The sequence below is a fragment of the Sebastes umbrosus genome, chromosome 8 (genome assembly GCF_015220745.1).
Source record: "Sebastes umbrosus isolate fSebUmb1 chromosome 8, fSebUmb1.pri, whole genome shotgun sequence".
In the NCBI taxonomy this organism is placed as follows: Eukaryota; Metazoa; Chordata; class Actinopteri; order Perciformes; family Sebastidae; genus Sebastes; species Sebastes umbrosus.
In genome coordinates, this window is record NC_051276.1 from 10,644,999 (window position 1) to 10,661,785 (window position 16,787).

At 41.1% G+C, this 16,787-nt stretch overlaps 1 protein-coding gene across 3 annotated transcripts in view; it reads right to left on the minus strand.

The window, feature by feature from the left end:
- The window catches only part of ppp3cca (protein phosphatase 3, catalytic subunit, gamma isozyme, a), a 31,358-nt gene extending 19,974 nt beyond the window's left edge, over positions 1-11,384 (minus strand). For all 3 annotated transcript variants that reach the window (XM_037778082.1, XM_037778081.1, XM_037778080.1), the window contains exons 1-3: positions 10,675-11,384; positions 4,412-4,609; positions 2,933-3,057 (exon numbers count right to left, since the gene is read on the minus strand). In XM_037778082.1, coding sequence (XP_037634010.1) covers positions 2,933-3,057; positions 4,412-4,609; positions 10,675-10,738 — 387 coding nt within the window. In that variant the 5' untranslated portion in view covers positions 10,739-11,384. The remainder of the gene's footprint in view (positions 1-2,932; positions 3,058-4,411; positions 4,610-10,674) is intronic.
- Between the last annotated feature and the right edge of the window lie 5,403 nt (positions 11,385-16,787).

Here is a 16,787-nt window from a genome sequence, read left to right on the forward strand (position 1 = left end):
TAGGTACTCGGCAAGTTGTCCTTCACGGGGGACGTATATCGATCTAAAATTGATTTGCAAGGTAAATAATCTGTTGTATCGATACTAAGAATTTGCACATTGTATTTATAACGTTATATGGATGTATTTTTTAGCACTTTTATTAGTAAAGAAATGTTACTCCGGTTCACGCTCCCCCGTGTTTAGCGTCATCAACATGCACCAGCAGCGCATCTCAGAAAGACGACAACAAAACGAAGCAGGCTGATGGCGAGGAAGAGTCAGACGAGCGACAGATTTTCAAGCCGTGTTTGAGGTCCAGTGTGTGGAAATATTTTGGCTTTTGCAAAAAAAAGGGAGATGTGCTTGATAAATCACTCGCTGCAGAATATGTAGAGTATGTAAAAGCCAGATAAAATAGAACGGCAACACGACCAATCTTTCCAAGCTCCTACTGAGACGCCAATATTATTGCTCTACCATTTATATTGAAAATGAGAATAGAAGCAGCAGGTTAAACCACTGTTCAATTAACTTGAATAGAAGTTTGTTTATTTTATTATTATTATTATTTTTTAAATATTGCATTGCCTTGTATCTTCAGAACTGAAGCAGCAGGTCCTGAAGTTGCACTGAATCGTATCGTATCGCTCTAGATGAGCCAAATATCATCCTTGAATCGTGTCGTATGGAAAGTGATACGTATCGTATCGTTGTAAAAACGTATCGTTACACCCCTTCAACATACAGTATGTGTTGTTCCGTTACTTTAATTAGTTGCTCCATGTTAGTTGTGACACAGTGTTGACAGCAGGATGTACAGTACACTCTGATCCCACCCACGCTTCAACCGCAGTGGGGGTGAGGACACTGGTAAGCAAGCATTGTGGCCCAGAAGACCACCTCTTCTGTCACTTCTCTATACAAATGCATGAGAAAAATGATCCCAGTGCCAATAGTTGAGGTCCTCGGTGGAGACAAACCCCAAATGGGCACCATCCTATCATACCCTATGCTCTTCTGTAAAGTCCGGTATGTGACTGAATCGTATCGTATCGCTCTAGATGAGCCAAATATCGTCCTTGAATCGTATCGGAACCATGGAAAGTGATACGTATCGTATCGTTGTAAAAACGTATCGTTACACCCCTTCAGCATACAGTATGTGTTGTTCCGTTACTTTAATTGGTTGCTCCATGTTAGTTGTGACACAGTGTTGACAGCAGGATGTACAGTACACTCTGATCCCACCCACGCTTCAACCGCAGTGGGGGTGAGGACACTGGTAAGCAAGCATTTTGGCCCAGAAGACCACCTCTTTTGTCACTTCTCTATACAAATGCATGAGAAAAATAATCCCTGTGCCAATAGTTGAGGTCCTCGGTGGAGACAAACCCCAAATGAGCACCATCCTATCATCCCCTATGCTCTTTCAGTCCGCTCCTTTCATCTGTGACATTTCACCCACCTCTGTACTACCCAGTGCCCATCAAAAGGCCCCACACAGTGGTCAAAATGTTAGCATACTGCCTTATTGACTCCGACACAGCCCACTCCACCATCAACGCTTTCCTGTACAAATATACCTGAAGGCACTGCAAACACATTTCCCTTTCTCAGATCACTTCAGACAATACTCCACTGATTCAGCATTGCAGTCTTATAACACTGGCAGTCGCTGACTCAAGTGACATCACTTGAGGCAATTGATCAGACTTGATCAGACTTGTAAACAGACTGTGTTGTGTAAAATCGGTGGAGTACCACAAGGCCTCATGCTCCACAAAGAGAGCTAAAATCACATCAAGTCCTTTCAAGTATTCACAGGAACTTTTCGAGTTTATGTGTTGTTGAAGAATACTGATATTGAGTCAGCACCGACGCTGACATAGTTATCTCAATTCAACAACTTACAGAACATTTTGTTTTACTATATTTTTCATTTTGACTAGCTGATATCAATGATCTGTTTCTTGTTATAGCTAATTACAGCTAACATTTGATGCTTAAAGCGCTATTCTCTGGCAGCAATGTTTTAACGTACACAACCCATTGTGGAAGTATGACTGTTATGAATAAATGCATCCAGGTGGACGCCAGAGGAGAGGGTTACACAGCAGTAGTGTTTCTATGAATCTGGGTCACCGTTGTAACTGCCATGAAGCCAAGGTTACTACAGCCGCCACCCTACGGCCATCAGTCTCAATAAGAGTACTACAGTTTCACTTTGTAGAGCCAGCCAGCTCTCTGCTCCAATCCTCCGTCTTATTTTTAAACATCTAACAAACATGTATGACCTGTGCCCTTTGAAGTTCAGTAATCGAAATAGAATTTCAGACAGCAAAACCCGATTGGTCATTTGGCACTAAAGTGAGATCCTCTAAGCAGCACTGCAGTAAGCCTTAAATGTTAGTAGCTATAGCTGGAGGTTGTAAACAAACACGCGCATAGCATGGAGGGCAAAAGCATCATTATCGTCACACAAAATATAGCACTAGCAAAGCAGCGGGTGGGCATGGCGAGCTCACGTTCCACAGATCGATAAAAATGAACAGATCAACCAAAGGGTGATCGAGCCACACTCCGAGGAAGTAGATTAAAGTGATGCAATGCGTCGTTATGGCTCTAAATTGTTTACACGCGACTATGGCGTGGGGGAAAGCTCACTCCGGTATGCCGGACAAGAAGTTAACTTGAACTTGTAAAGGAAAGATCACATTTTAACAGTGTAACACGTGCAGCATTAACTAATGGATGAGTGGTCAACCAAACATATTTCACATAATTTGTGAACCAAACCTAATGAAATGTATTCCAAGGGTCTTCACTGACAACAGAATGCAAAATGTTAACTGCATTCTTCACAATACAACCCAAATGTTTTTTAGTTTTTTTTATTTAACTGTAAAATAAATCATTACAAATGAATAAGCTGGAAGATACAATAACTTACCTCAATACTGAAGTATCCTCGGTCTACGTAGTCGCCGAGGAAGAGATACCGCGTGTTACTGGGTGATCCCCCCACTTCAAACAACTTCATAAGGTCAAAGAATTGTCCATGGACATCACCGCATACTGTAAAAAGACAAACAAGTAGGCATGCTGATATTTTAAAAAGGTCCGCTGGTATATGTTGATCTTTCTTTATTTTAAAACCAGCCAGACTTGCAAAGAAACAAAAACAAGCGTTTGTATTTATTAAACGTGCAGATGCAAAGTGCTCTGTACATTAACAGGTTTTCCATTCCCTTTATAGGTCAAATATTCATTTGTTCTCGGTTTTTAAAATGTGTTTACTGATGTTGATGCATTAGCAACATTATCAATAATAGCAATGATATTAAACATACTGAAGTAATAGTGACAGGACCAGTTTTTAGCTCATTTAATCATGGCAGACGATTCAATTCAACTGGTGCGACTCAAGTGTTTCATATTGATTATTGCTCAAATTGATTCAACCATGCACATGTGAATCATTACAGTCAAGTGTACACTGAGAAAATGATGATGTGTTGAGGGAAACTGAATAGTAACAGAACTGGGGAGATTCTATGTGAGAAAAAACAAGAAATGAAAGATGATATTTTTCTCAAGAGCTGGTTGGATCTGAGGGTGCTGACCTTAGGACTGAGGTCATGTAAAGGTCAGCTCAGAGGGAGCACATACTGGATGTTTTGAGAATTGACTGATGACTGAGTTGACTCCGACAGCCTGCAAGGCTGGTCGACACCAGCTGCCGGCAGAGACAAACAGTGGAATACTGCCTCGGCTGCTGCTATCTACGCTGTCTGAATATATATAACTAAAATGGAAGAAGTCTCCATCCGTCCGTCTTTCGATTTTCTCGACAACATTCATCCGATCGACTGTCACACTTGGCGGGTGTATTGAGGACCAAAGGAAGTGCAGTGTTGAGTGTGAGCTCTTGAGCTCTACGGGTGATATTTATTAGTAGTGCGTTATGTACACACTGTGTATTGAGAGGGGACCCCCTATTAAGTGTTACACCGCCAAACGGCATGCTGGGTACAGCTCTCTTCTCTTTTGCACCAAATGATGCGTATAATCTAGTATTGGTTAGAAATTCAACCATGTCATGGCGGGTGTATTGCTCAGGACCAATGGAAGCTCAGAGTTGAGTGGGAAGTTGTTTGCATGAGTGGAGAACCAGCAATCGGCCCGTTAAGATCTTGCACGTTTTGAACGGGTCCTGCACTAGTTATTAAAGTATCCTGCACACAGTAGTAACTCTTTCAAAGTACTGAACAGGGCGCCAGTGGAAGAATCTGTACTGAACCATCCTGCACGGGGGATCTCATGCAGTACGTGTCGCGTATATACTTTTTATCTTTCCAACGAGGTCAGAGGTCGGCGCTGCCAACACAAATGTCCCCTCTGGGCTCGTACTGAGTGTCGGCCAGCCTACCTGTTATAGGCGCATCCACTTCCAGCATGCACTTCTCTTGGCGGAGGATGTTGGCCCCATCATTGATGATCTTTAGAGCCACGTCCTCTTCCACCCTGCCCTCTTTGACGAGGTGGTTGCGGAGCAGCTCGGCGTTGGGCTTGCCATCTTCGAACAGCTCTTTCACAGTCAGCTTATGTTGTGGAGGGTATGGCACAGCTGCAGAAGGGAAAAAACGTAACGTCATCTATCAGGATAAAGAGGTGAGAGTTCATTACAATTAGATGTTTCTTTTGTTAGCATTTAGAGAGACTGAACATGTATTCAAGAGACAATTAGAAGAAGTGCATCTATGCAAGAAAAGATGGCAATAATGCAGTAATACATAAAAAAGATATGACCCCTGAAAGAAGCGTGGAGCAGAAGAAACGTTCAGCATCTCAGACTGCATTATGCTTCAGTTGTATTCAAGAGAGACGGACAATTTACATTGACTGAGCCAAGGTGCCATAAGAGGAGGGATGCATACACCTACATGAAAATGTCATGCAAGAGATGCACAGGACAGACAGTAAGAAGAAGCCCCACACCTCACCTTACCCACCCTCCATCTCTCAGTAATCTGCTCCATACCACCCACACAGTCCTTTTACCATCATCACTAAAAGTCAATGCTTTCGAGGCTGACACCTGAGAGCTTCAGGATCAAGACGCAGTCAACATGTGAACCTGCTACATGTGTTACTGTCCAACAGGGGATCCAGCAGTAGCATAGTAGTGGAGTTAACACATTACACACAGACAGCTATTCTCTAAAAAGGAACTTTTAATACAAACTCACCGATATGTTATATAATGTAACAGGGCTGGGACGATTCGCCTATCTCCCGATTCGATACTATCACGATACTTGGGTGCCGATTCGATGTGTATTGTGATTTTTAAGTGTTGCGATTCGATATTATGATTTAGTGTGATTTTTGTTAACTTTTTTCACACTAAACCATGGGAAAAAAGTTTAATTATACACTTCTAGGGACTTTTACTTTGGAAAATATCTAATTTAATCCAGTAAAAATGTTTGATTTTCAGCATGTATGTAGTCAGAGATGTCCTGAAGTCAAATATATCAGTCATTGTCAGGAATTATTTATTACATTTTTTCCAGCAACTCAAAAATCAAAGAATAAAGACATTTCCCTCACAAATTAGTGGTATTTTCTTTTTAATTTATAAGGAACATGTAATGTTTTATACTTATAATGAATATAATCCAATCAATCTTATTTCTATATATGTATTTTTGTATATATACACACTGTAGTTCCCTTTGTTAACACCTTATTTTGAAAACTGGAAATTCGCACTTGTGTACTTCCTCTAACTTCTCCAAGGTGGTCACTAGCTCTCCCATCAGCTCCCTTTCTCTTTATACATCCATGGTCAGCTCCATCGGGGCCATTTGAATGCATTTAACGTAAATGTCAGTATATGGGTGCTCTACAGTTGTAGCGTCGCCCCATTTGATCACGGAGATGAGAGTGACGGCCTGCTCGACCGCACGTTACCGCGATACGATAATGTTTCCTGTCCATGACGGAGTTACAGTAGCATGCAGCTTTAGCCGTGATGTCTAGCTCTGCTTTTCCTGCAATGTGTGAAACCCAAAGTGTTTCCATACTTTACTGTATGTGTAGTGTTTACCACTTTGGATTTAAAATGGGAGGATCGCAGGTCGTATCCACGCAGAGCCTCCAACGTTTTCTACTTTCTCGTTTCGGCTCGCTGCGGTTTGTTTTGGTTGACGGATACGGAACGGATATGACGTCGCCGTTACTCAGACTACAACAACAAAAGCGGTAACTTCCTTCTACCTCCACATAGACTCAAATGAAGCAAATATATCGATTCTGGTATTAAAACATCTATCTCAGAATTGTAAAAAACAATGATACATATGTGAATTGATTTTTTTCCCACCCGTATAATGTAATATGTAAGCATAATTCAATCCAACTCTCCGAAATGGAGCATTAATGCAGTGAATTATATTAAGTGTTGATGTATGAAAAAGTTGTAACGAACCCTAAAAAAAGGCTAAAATTCAAGTAGTCCGCAGTGCAGATAAGTAGTGTAACACTGGAGCAGCTTCATCAGCTCATAAAGCTGCAAAAGCAGACTCACTAAGCTGCAAATGTTCAACACAATAGTAGAGTGTGATCCAGCGCTCCCACGTCCAGGGCCTGCAAAGTAAAAAGGGATTACAGCTGGTATGCCTAATAACACACCAAATACATTATGGCACCAATTAAGCACTGTATGGTGTAAAGCTAGCCAGCTAGGTTTGTCAACACCGTCTGTAAGGCATGCATAGACATTACATGGAAGAGTGCAAAAAATAATATATGAGTGTTAGAAACGACTGCCTTCGTGCAGCAAAAATATGTGATGATAAAAAAACAGAGAAAACCTTCCACAGAATACACTTTGTACTGAAGGTTTCATCCTGATATGATCAATTCATCACCAGGTCAGTGCACACAGGACACCCCGTGCCATCAGATGTGACATAAATACTTGTATCAGCTCGTGGAAAACAGCACTCCTTGTGCGATAAGCTGTTCCAGAGGCAGCGAACAAGCAGAGGAGAGAGGGAGGCTTTCTGAGAACGCTGTCACACCCACACACAGCAGAACCAAAGTGCAATATGAAAAACAGCGTTAATGAGTTTTTGAGTGTGGGTGCGTTGGCTAATCAGTGCCGAGGTAGCCTCATGTATTTCTCACTCAGGATTGTGTCTCAGTCTGGGAATCGAGAGTTTAGAAGCTGATCCACTGCTGATGTTTGTTATATAGCTGTTTAAACACACGCTGTTCCATTTATCGCTGGTTCAATAAAGCTGTGAATATGGGACTGGGAAGTGGTGTTTGACTCTGGCACTTGATGTTAGTCAGGCCACAGACTATAGCCTGGCCTGCAGTGGAGAAGCTATAGAGCTCAGTTGGCTAGCCTGTGCTGAGGACAAGCTGTCGTGCGTTGACCAGTGTGGTATAAATAAACAGTAAGTGCTCGCAGGCCTACGAGGCACGGCCGCGAACAGAGCGGTAAGCTGAGGTACGAGCCTTAAGAACAGATTAGGTAAAGCCTCTATTAGCAAGGGCTTCCAGATTCAGGGGCTGCTTACTGAAGAGCCTCGTCACACTGAAGCACTGAAGCAGCTCCGATATGAACAAAGCAGACTCTGTGAAAAAAGTGATGACACAGAATAGGCTCCATAAGAGATAACCAGACCGTCAAACATTTCAAGCTGCGACCACGCTGACCAAATTTACGAGGATTTGCCTGGAAGCTGGCAGTAATTAGCCACGCTGGTCAATAATAGCCGGGCCCCCCCCCTTCCACCCCATAATAACAATAATAATAAATTCTGTGTAGGTTTGCTGTACAATCAAGGCTGCACCCGTCTGTTCAAACACAGATAAACACCATCGCTCAATCCAAACAGACGACACTGTGCGCTGAGAGAAAACAACGGTGCAGACAATGTGAAGAGAGAGAGACGCTCATTTTTCTGACACACAACCACGACGAAGAAAAATGTTTTGTTAAAAATAATAAGCTGCCAGCGCCCTGAGACTGGCTTCTTATTAGAAAACTGCCTGGCCTAATTAGCATTAATGTTTGATGAACTCTTGAAACCCACAGACACACATCGGGCCGCCACGGCTGCTCTGCATCAACACCCACACTGTCTGGCATGACAACAAACGAGTGGAGACACAAAGACACGACTATCGAGCATCCTGCCCACCCGGGATAATGTTCTGGACAGTGATACGAGCCCGGGTCTAGAATATGTTCGCCATTGTTTCAGAATCAACACAATAGAGGAGGATTGAATTACAAAGATGCGGCTGGGTAGAGATGAATGGAGCAGACTGTGGCTGGATGAATCATGAAGTCCACTTCAGATTGCTCTAATTATCAGTGAATGTATTAGCCTCGCTAGCTAAAGAGCCAGGCGTCGGGTTTATTCGTCATCTCTGTCAGTCAATCATGTGCTGTGGTAGTACGGGCGCACATTCCCCTCTGGCCTCTCTCTTTGGTTTTATTTCAGACGCACAGGATCAGCTTTGACACACAGCAACGGTCCACTTCGATTTGTGTCAAAGTTGACATGGATCTTTGTCACATCGAGAAATAGAGATTAAAAACAAACAGATGTGGGTGGCATCCCACCTACTAGTCTACAATATGTTCACACTGGGGAGAAAAACATCTGATGAAATGAGCCAGTGATGGAGGTACCAGGTCGACTGCAGTGAATGAGCTTAACTGTTGACTTACACAAGCAGAGCAGCATTAGTCTCAGGTAGTCACCAGTTAAGCCCTCTTAGAGCCACCAGTCACACTGGAAACATCGCTGCCACTCCATGTCAACATACACAACTAGTAGAGTCCAAATTGTACAACCTTGCACCTATAGGGATATTTTACACCAATAGTTTGCATTATTTTCATGCATTTTCTTTATTGATTTTACAACCACGTACTCTGAACCATGCATGATGTGGATAGCAACAACTTGTGTCTGACGTTTTAATACAGGACCAACACTGGTTTCAGGTCGCACCCTAAAGCAAAGCGGTCTACATTTCTTCCCTCTCTTCTTCCCGGTCACGTTGTTCCTATTCTCTCTCTCCACCATGAGGCTGGCCATGTTGGGAACATCACTGGGGAGATTCTTTCCACAATTAACTCACCCTCTCCCTACTGGCTCACACTTCAGCATTCCAGTCCCCTGGAAGGACACTCTCCCAGTGCCCTTGCAGACAGACAGGGATGTCGGCTGCGTTGGCATTAAGTGAGTAGTGGTGGTGGTGGCGGTAGTAGTGGTGGGGTTGGGTTCTCTCTCCTGGGAGCTACCTCGGACTTGGCTCTGCCTGTCCTGTCTCAGGCAGACACAACAAATGGTGTCCTGTCTGTCCAATGAGCCAGGACGACCTCAGTGTGAAGGAATCCATCTCTGCTGGTAACCTGAGCAGACCTCGGGTATTCCCGGCCCTGAGTGAGCTACGGGCCTCATGAATTAAGATTTCATCCATCCTAAATGTCAAGGAGATTGGCCACCGATATAGGATGACTTCTCGCCTTTGAATTCTGCACATGGTGGTGTATTACATATAGCATTGGACAACTATGGAGATGATACTCTTGATGCCCTGATTCACCCCCATTTCTGAGCATCTCCTGGTAGAAGGGAGCAGCTTAGAAACCCCAATGGATAGGACTATAATGGACTATACAAAAGAATTGATGATTACATTACATTATATATATATATATATATATATATATATATATATATATATATATATATATATATATATATATATATATATATATACCATTATTATACCTGCTGGAGCTGTTGCCCCCGCGACCCGATCCCGGATAAGCGGTTGAAGATGGATGGATGGATATATATATATATATATATATATATATAAGATTTTTAACCAAGTTGCTGGTGTACGATTAATTATTTTAATATTGAATACAAATTCTGCTAATTTTGAAGATTTTTAACCAAGTTGCTGGTGTACGATTACTTATTTTAATACTGAATAAAAAATGCTGTTTATTTTGAAGATTTTTAACCAAGTTACTGGTGTACAATTAATTATTTTAATAATGAATAAAAATTCTGTTAATTTTGAAGATTTTAAACCAAGTTGCTGGTGTACGATTACTTATTTTATATTGAATAAAAATGCTGTTAATTTTTAACATTTTTAACCAAGTTACTGGTGTACGATTAATTATTTTAAAATTAAATAAAAATGCTGTTTATTTTTCAGATTTTTAGCCAAGTTTCTGGTGTACGATTAATTATTTTAAAATTAAATAAAAATGCTGTTTATTTTTCAGATTTTTAGCCAAATTTCTGGTGTACGATTAATTATTTTAATATTGAATAAAAAATCTGTTAATTTTGAAGATTTTTTAACCAAGTTGCTGGTATATATATATATATATATATATACATACATATATACATATACACATATATACATATATACATATATACATATATACATATATACATATATAGTTAGCCACACACTGACAGGAAGGGCTTTAAACAAAGTTGTTCCCATAGCTACAGGTGGTTTCAGTCCATGTTATCTTCCAGTCAGAGACAGTTTGATGATGGTGATGATGATGATGATGATAATAGGAGAACCGTTACTGTAACTGTACAATGTGCAGGAATCACTCACCTTTAACGAGCCGCTCCGTCGTGGACTGTTTCTCCTGTTTGTTGTCTTTATCCTTTCCTGACATCTCTGCTCCGTCTCTGAAGGCGAATATAGGGACTCAAACTCAGCCGGCTGGCCCGGAGACGAGCTAGCACATCAGCCTGACAGCTCGGCTCTTCTGTCGCTGGTCGGAGGCACTAAGGTACTTTCTGTTGGCTCTTTCCAACAAACAGTGAAGATTAACGTCAACTAGCGGAGCAGCTCTGGTTGTTGGCTTCACTGGCTAATAACCGAGCTAGCTGGCAGCAACATTAAAGCTAGCGAAGAATCACAGCACAAAGTAGTGAGGAGGACAAGGATGGAGAAATGAAATGCACATTTCTTTTTTCTTTTTAAAGGCGACTGTTTGCTGTGTGCTAGTCGTCAAGTAGAGTAAATAATAGCCTGAGGTAACGCAGAGGGAGGCTGCTAATCCGATTGAGCTAGTTACTCTCTCTCAGCTAGTTAGCCAGCTAACATGTTAATATGTAGGACAGAGAGAGAGAGTCAAACTGCTGCTTCATCTTCAACCAGCAGCCTGCTTCATGTAGAACAAACACACGTTAAAGTCGCCTTTAGTTAGGATCTATAAACACCCGAGAGTCCGTCCAAGATGCAGCAGCAGCGTCTTCACAGAGTATCCTCCTCCTCCTCCTCCTTGGATTAGACTCTAATCTGACAGTGAGCAGCAGCAGCGCTGCATTTCCTACAACATGGTGGAGCCCATGTGACGTCACTATGGAAACGTAACACGTTGTTCAGGGGCGAGTTCCAAAATACAACAATAGACATACAACCATAGACATGCAACCATAGACATGCAACCATAGACATGCAACAATAGACATACAACCATAGACATACAACCATAGACATACAACAATAGACATACAACCATAGACATGCAGTCATAGACATGCAGCCACAGACATACAACCATAGACACACAACCATAGACCATAGACATACAACCATAGACTTGCAACCATAGACATGCAACCATAGACATGCAACCATAGACATGCAACCATAGACATACAGCCATAGACATGCAGCCATAGACATGCAACCATAGACATGCAGCCATAGACACACAACCATAGACACACAACCATAGACCATAGACATACAACCATAGACTTGCAACCATAGACATGCAACCATAGACATGCAACCATAGACATGCAACCATAGACATACAACAATAGACATGCAGCCATAGACATGCAGCCATAGACATGCAACCATAGACACACAACCATAGACACACAACAATAGACATGCAACCATAGACATGCAACCATAGACATGCAACCATAGACATACAGCCATAGACATGCAGCCATAGACATGCAACCATAGACATGCAGCCATAGACATGCAGCCACAGACATACAACCATAGACACACAACCATAGACCATAGACATACAACCATAGACTTGCAACCATAGACATGCAACCATAGACATGCAACCATAGACATGCAACAATAGACATACAGCCATAGACATGCAACCATAGACATGCAACCATAGACATGCAACAATAGACATACAACCATAGACATACAACCATAGACATACAACAATAGACATACAACCATAGACATGCAGTCATAGACATGCAGCCACAGACATACAACCATAGACACACAACCATAGACCATAGACATACAACCATAGACTTGCAACCATAGACATGCAACCATAGACATGCAACCATAGACATGCAACCATAGACATACAGCCATAGACATGCAGCCATAGACATGCAACCATAGACATGCAGCCATAGACACACAACCATAGACACACAACCATAGACCATAGACATACAACCATAGACTTGCAACCATAGACATGCAACCATAGACATGCAACCATAGACATGCAACCATAGACATACAACAATAGACATGCAGCCATAGACATGCAGCCATAGACATGCAACCATAGACATGCAACAATAGACATACAACCATAGACATACAACCATAGACATACAACAATAGACATACAACCATAGACATGCAGTCATAGACATGCAGCCACAGACATACAACCATAGACACACAACCATAGACCATAGACATACAACCATAGACTTGCAACCATAGACATGCAACCATAGACATGCAACCATAGACATGCAACCATAGACATACAGCCATAGACATGCAGCCATAGACATGCAACCATAGACATGCAGCCATAGACACACAACCATAGACACACAACCATAGACCATAGACATACAACCATAGACTTGCAACCATAGACATGCAACCATAGACATGCAACCATAGACATACAACAATAGACATGCAGCCATAGACATGCAGCCATAGACATGCAACCATAGACACACAACCATAGACACACAACAATAGACATGCAACCATAGACATGCAACCATAGACATGCAACCATAGACATACAGCCATAGACATGCAGCCATAGACATGCAACCATAGACATGCAGCCATAGACATGCAGCCACAGACATACAACCATAGACACACAACCATAGACCATAGACATACAACCATAGACTTGCAACCATAGACATGCAACCATAGACATGCAACCATAGACATGCAACAATAGACATACAGCCATAGACATGCAACCATAGACATGCAACCATAGACATGCAACAATAGACATACAACCATAGACATACAACCATAGACATACAACAATAGACATACAACCATAGACATGCAGTCATAGACATGCAGCCACAGACATACAACCATAGACACACAACCATAGACCATAGACATACAACCATAGACTTGCAACCATAGACATGCAACCATAGACATGCAACCATAGACATGCAACCATAGACATACAGCCATAGACATGCAGCCATAGACATGCAACCATAGACATGCAGCCATAGACATGCAACCATAGACCACAACATAGACCATAGACATACAACATAGACTTGCAACCATAGACTATGGCAACCATAGACATGCAACCATAGACATGCAACCATAGACATACAACAATAGACATGCAGCCATAGACATGCAGCCATAGACATGCAACCATAGACATGCAGCCATAGACATGCAACCATAGACACACAACCATAGACCATAGACATACAACCATAGACATGCAACCATAGACATGCAACCATAGACATACAACAATAGACATGCAACCATAGACATGCAACCATAGACATGCAGCCATAGACATGCAACCATAGACACACAACCATAGACACACAACAATAGACATGCAACCATAGACATGCAACCATAGACATGCAGCCATAGACATGCAACCATAGACACACAACCATAGACATACAACCATAGACTTACAACCATAGACACACAACCATAGACACACAACCATAGACATACAACCATAGACATGCAACCATAGACATGCAGCCATAGACATGCAACCATAGACATACAACCATAGACATACAGCCATAGACATGCAGCCATAGACATGCAACCATAGACATGCAGCCATAGACATGCAACCATAGACACACAACCATAGACATACAACCATAGACTTACAACCATAGACATACAACCATAGACACACAAACATAGACATACAACCATAGACATGCAACCATAGACATGCAACCATAGACATACAACCATAGACATACAGCCATAGACATGCAGCCATAGACATGCAACCATAGACATGCAGCCATAGACATGCAACCATAGACACACAACCATAGACCATAGACATACAACCATAGACTTACAACCATAGACATACAACCATAGACACACAACCATAGACCATAGACATACAACCATAGACATACAACCATAGACTTACAACCATAGACATACAACCATAGACATACAACCATAGACACACAACCATAGACGATAGACATACAACCATAGACATACAACCATAGACTTACAACCATAGACATACATCCATAGAAATACACCATAGACGTACAACCATAGACACACAACCATAGACGATAGACATACAACCATAGACATACAACCATAGACTTACAACCATAGACATACATCCATAGAAATACACCATAGACGTACAACCATAGACGTGCAACCATAGACGTGCAACCATAGACATACAACCATAGACATACAACCATAGAATACAGCTTTTATTGTTCTTAGTGTTTCCATTTTTCTCACTGCGTTTGAACATTTCATGCATTTTCCTGATTTAACCCTCTGAGACCAACAACAGACCCGTTTTAGTCTTTTTTAGTGGGGTACAGGGGGTCTTTAGGGGGAGATAGCAGCTCAACAGTAGATGTCACATAGAAGCGGTGTACACCTGAAAGCTGGAAACCTGAAGATTAAGTTGAGATGTAGCTCAGCACTGTGTGTCAAGTTGTTCTAGTTATAAATCAGAAATAAACATGAATGAATGAATGAATGAATGAATGAATGAATGAATTAATTAAAATAAATAGTGAAAGTGTATAAGGGGTTACAACATTATGATAGAAGTATATGATGGTCATTCCCATGCTCTATTATGTCTCATGAGTTGTTGCAGCAATTTTGGGGTTGGCACCATTTGTTACATAGATTTGGTGCTAAATTTAACCTTAAGCTTAATTTTTTACCACTGGAGAATTGATAAAAATAATCAATAATCCCTCCAAAATACAACATTAAGACACCAAGAACTTGAGGAACACCACAGAAAAGCCATGCTGTGATTTGGGATCAAAAACTTTTGACATTTGGAGATTTCTGCAAGAATTACATTTTTCGGCGATTGGATGGCGAGCACTTCTGTTGTGTAAACTGCTCAGAAACCCCGTTATTGTCAATCTAGCTAGGAAAGCCATCCATCCTCTGAATGCTCTAGGTCTGTAGTTTGTGGCTGTAAAGTTTCGTGAGGCTGTGATTATCCTAGAGGTCACCACAGGTCATTTTATGCAGTGAGGTCAAATTAAAAAAAAATAGAGTCTCAGCTTTACAGTGAAACCCAATTGATGTAATTCAAGACTGTTTAGGGACCCGAGTATGCAGAAATATTCACATACACCATTTTAGAATAGGGAAAAAATAACACATTTATACTGCATGTGATTATCATAAAGTGGGCATGTCTGTAAAGGGGAGACTCGTGGGTACCCATAGAACCCATTTACAATCACATATCTTAAGGTCAGAGGTCAAGGGACCCTTTTAAAATGGCCATGCCAGTTTTTCCTCGCTAAAATTGAGTGTAACTTTGGAGCGTTATCTAGCCTCCTCCAAGATAGGTTAGCATGACATGGTTTGCTAATTTTTTACCAATGGATTATTGGTTCAACTGAAAGTTTTAATAAATAAACACACAAAACAATCATGTTTAACTAAGTCAATTGAAAATTGTTAGCTGACAACAAAGAAAAAAATATTTTGCAAGTGACTCCACCTGAAGCTTGTTAAATCCACACAAAACACTACAAGGCATGCCTTTTCTAAAACGACCGCTTTAGTGGGCATCTGAAGTCTTTGCCCTGTAAATGATGATGATGTTAAAGGCTTGGAAAATAGTTTAGATGATGCACATGGTTGCTTATTTTGAATTTATATACATTTCAGTGGGTTTACCAGATTATAAGCATTTAGAGGAGTTAGTAGTTGGGTTTTCCCATGGTAAAAAGTATGTATGATTGAGTAATGTAAATATATTGCACACTTGCTAATGTATATAGTGGGTTATTCTATGTTTATAATTTAGATTTGTTTATGATAGTTAGGTATATTATAGTGTATCCTAATATTCTTTATGTTTTGTATTCTATGGATATATTTCTCTAGTGTTGACATATACATTTCATTTACTGTTCCTGTGCATTGCTTGGATAACCTGCTGTTGTAACACAATCATTTCCCAATTTGGGATCAATAAAGTACATCTATCTATCTATCTATCTATCTATCTGAGACCTGAATGCAACATTAGAGGAGTAGAGGTGCATTCAATACCACAAACTGTTTCACACATTGTTAATAACACTTTTAATGTAGTGTATCAAAATAAATCACATTCCAGTAGACAGCCGGTCTGCAGCATACAGTGAGTGACATAACACATTTGAAAT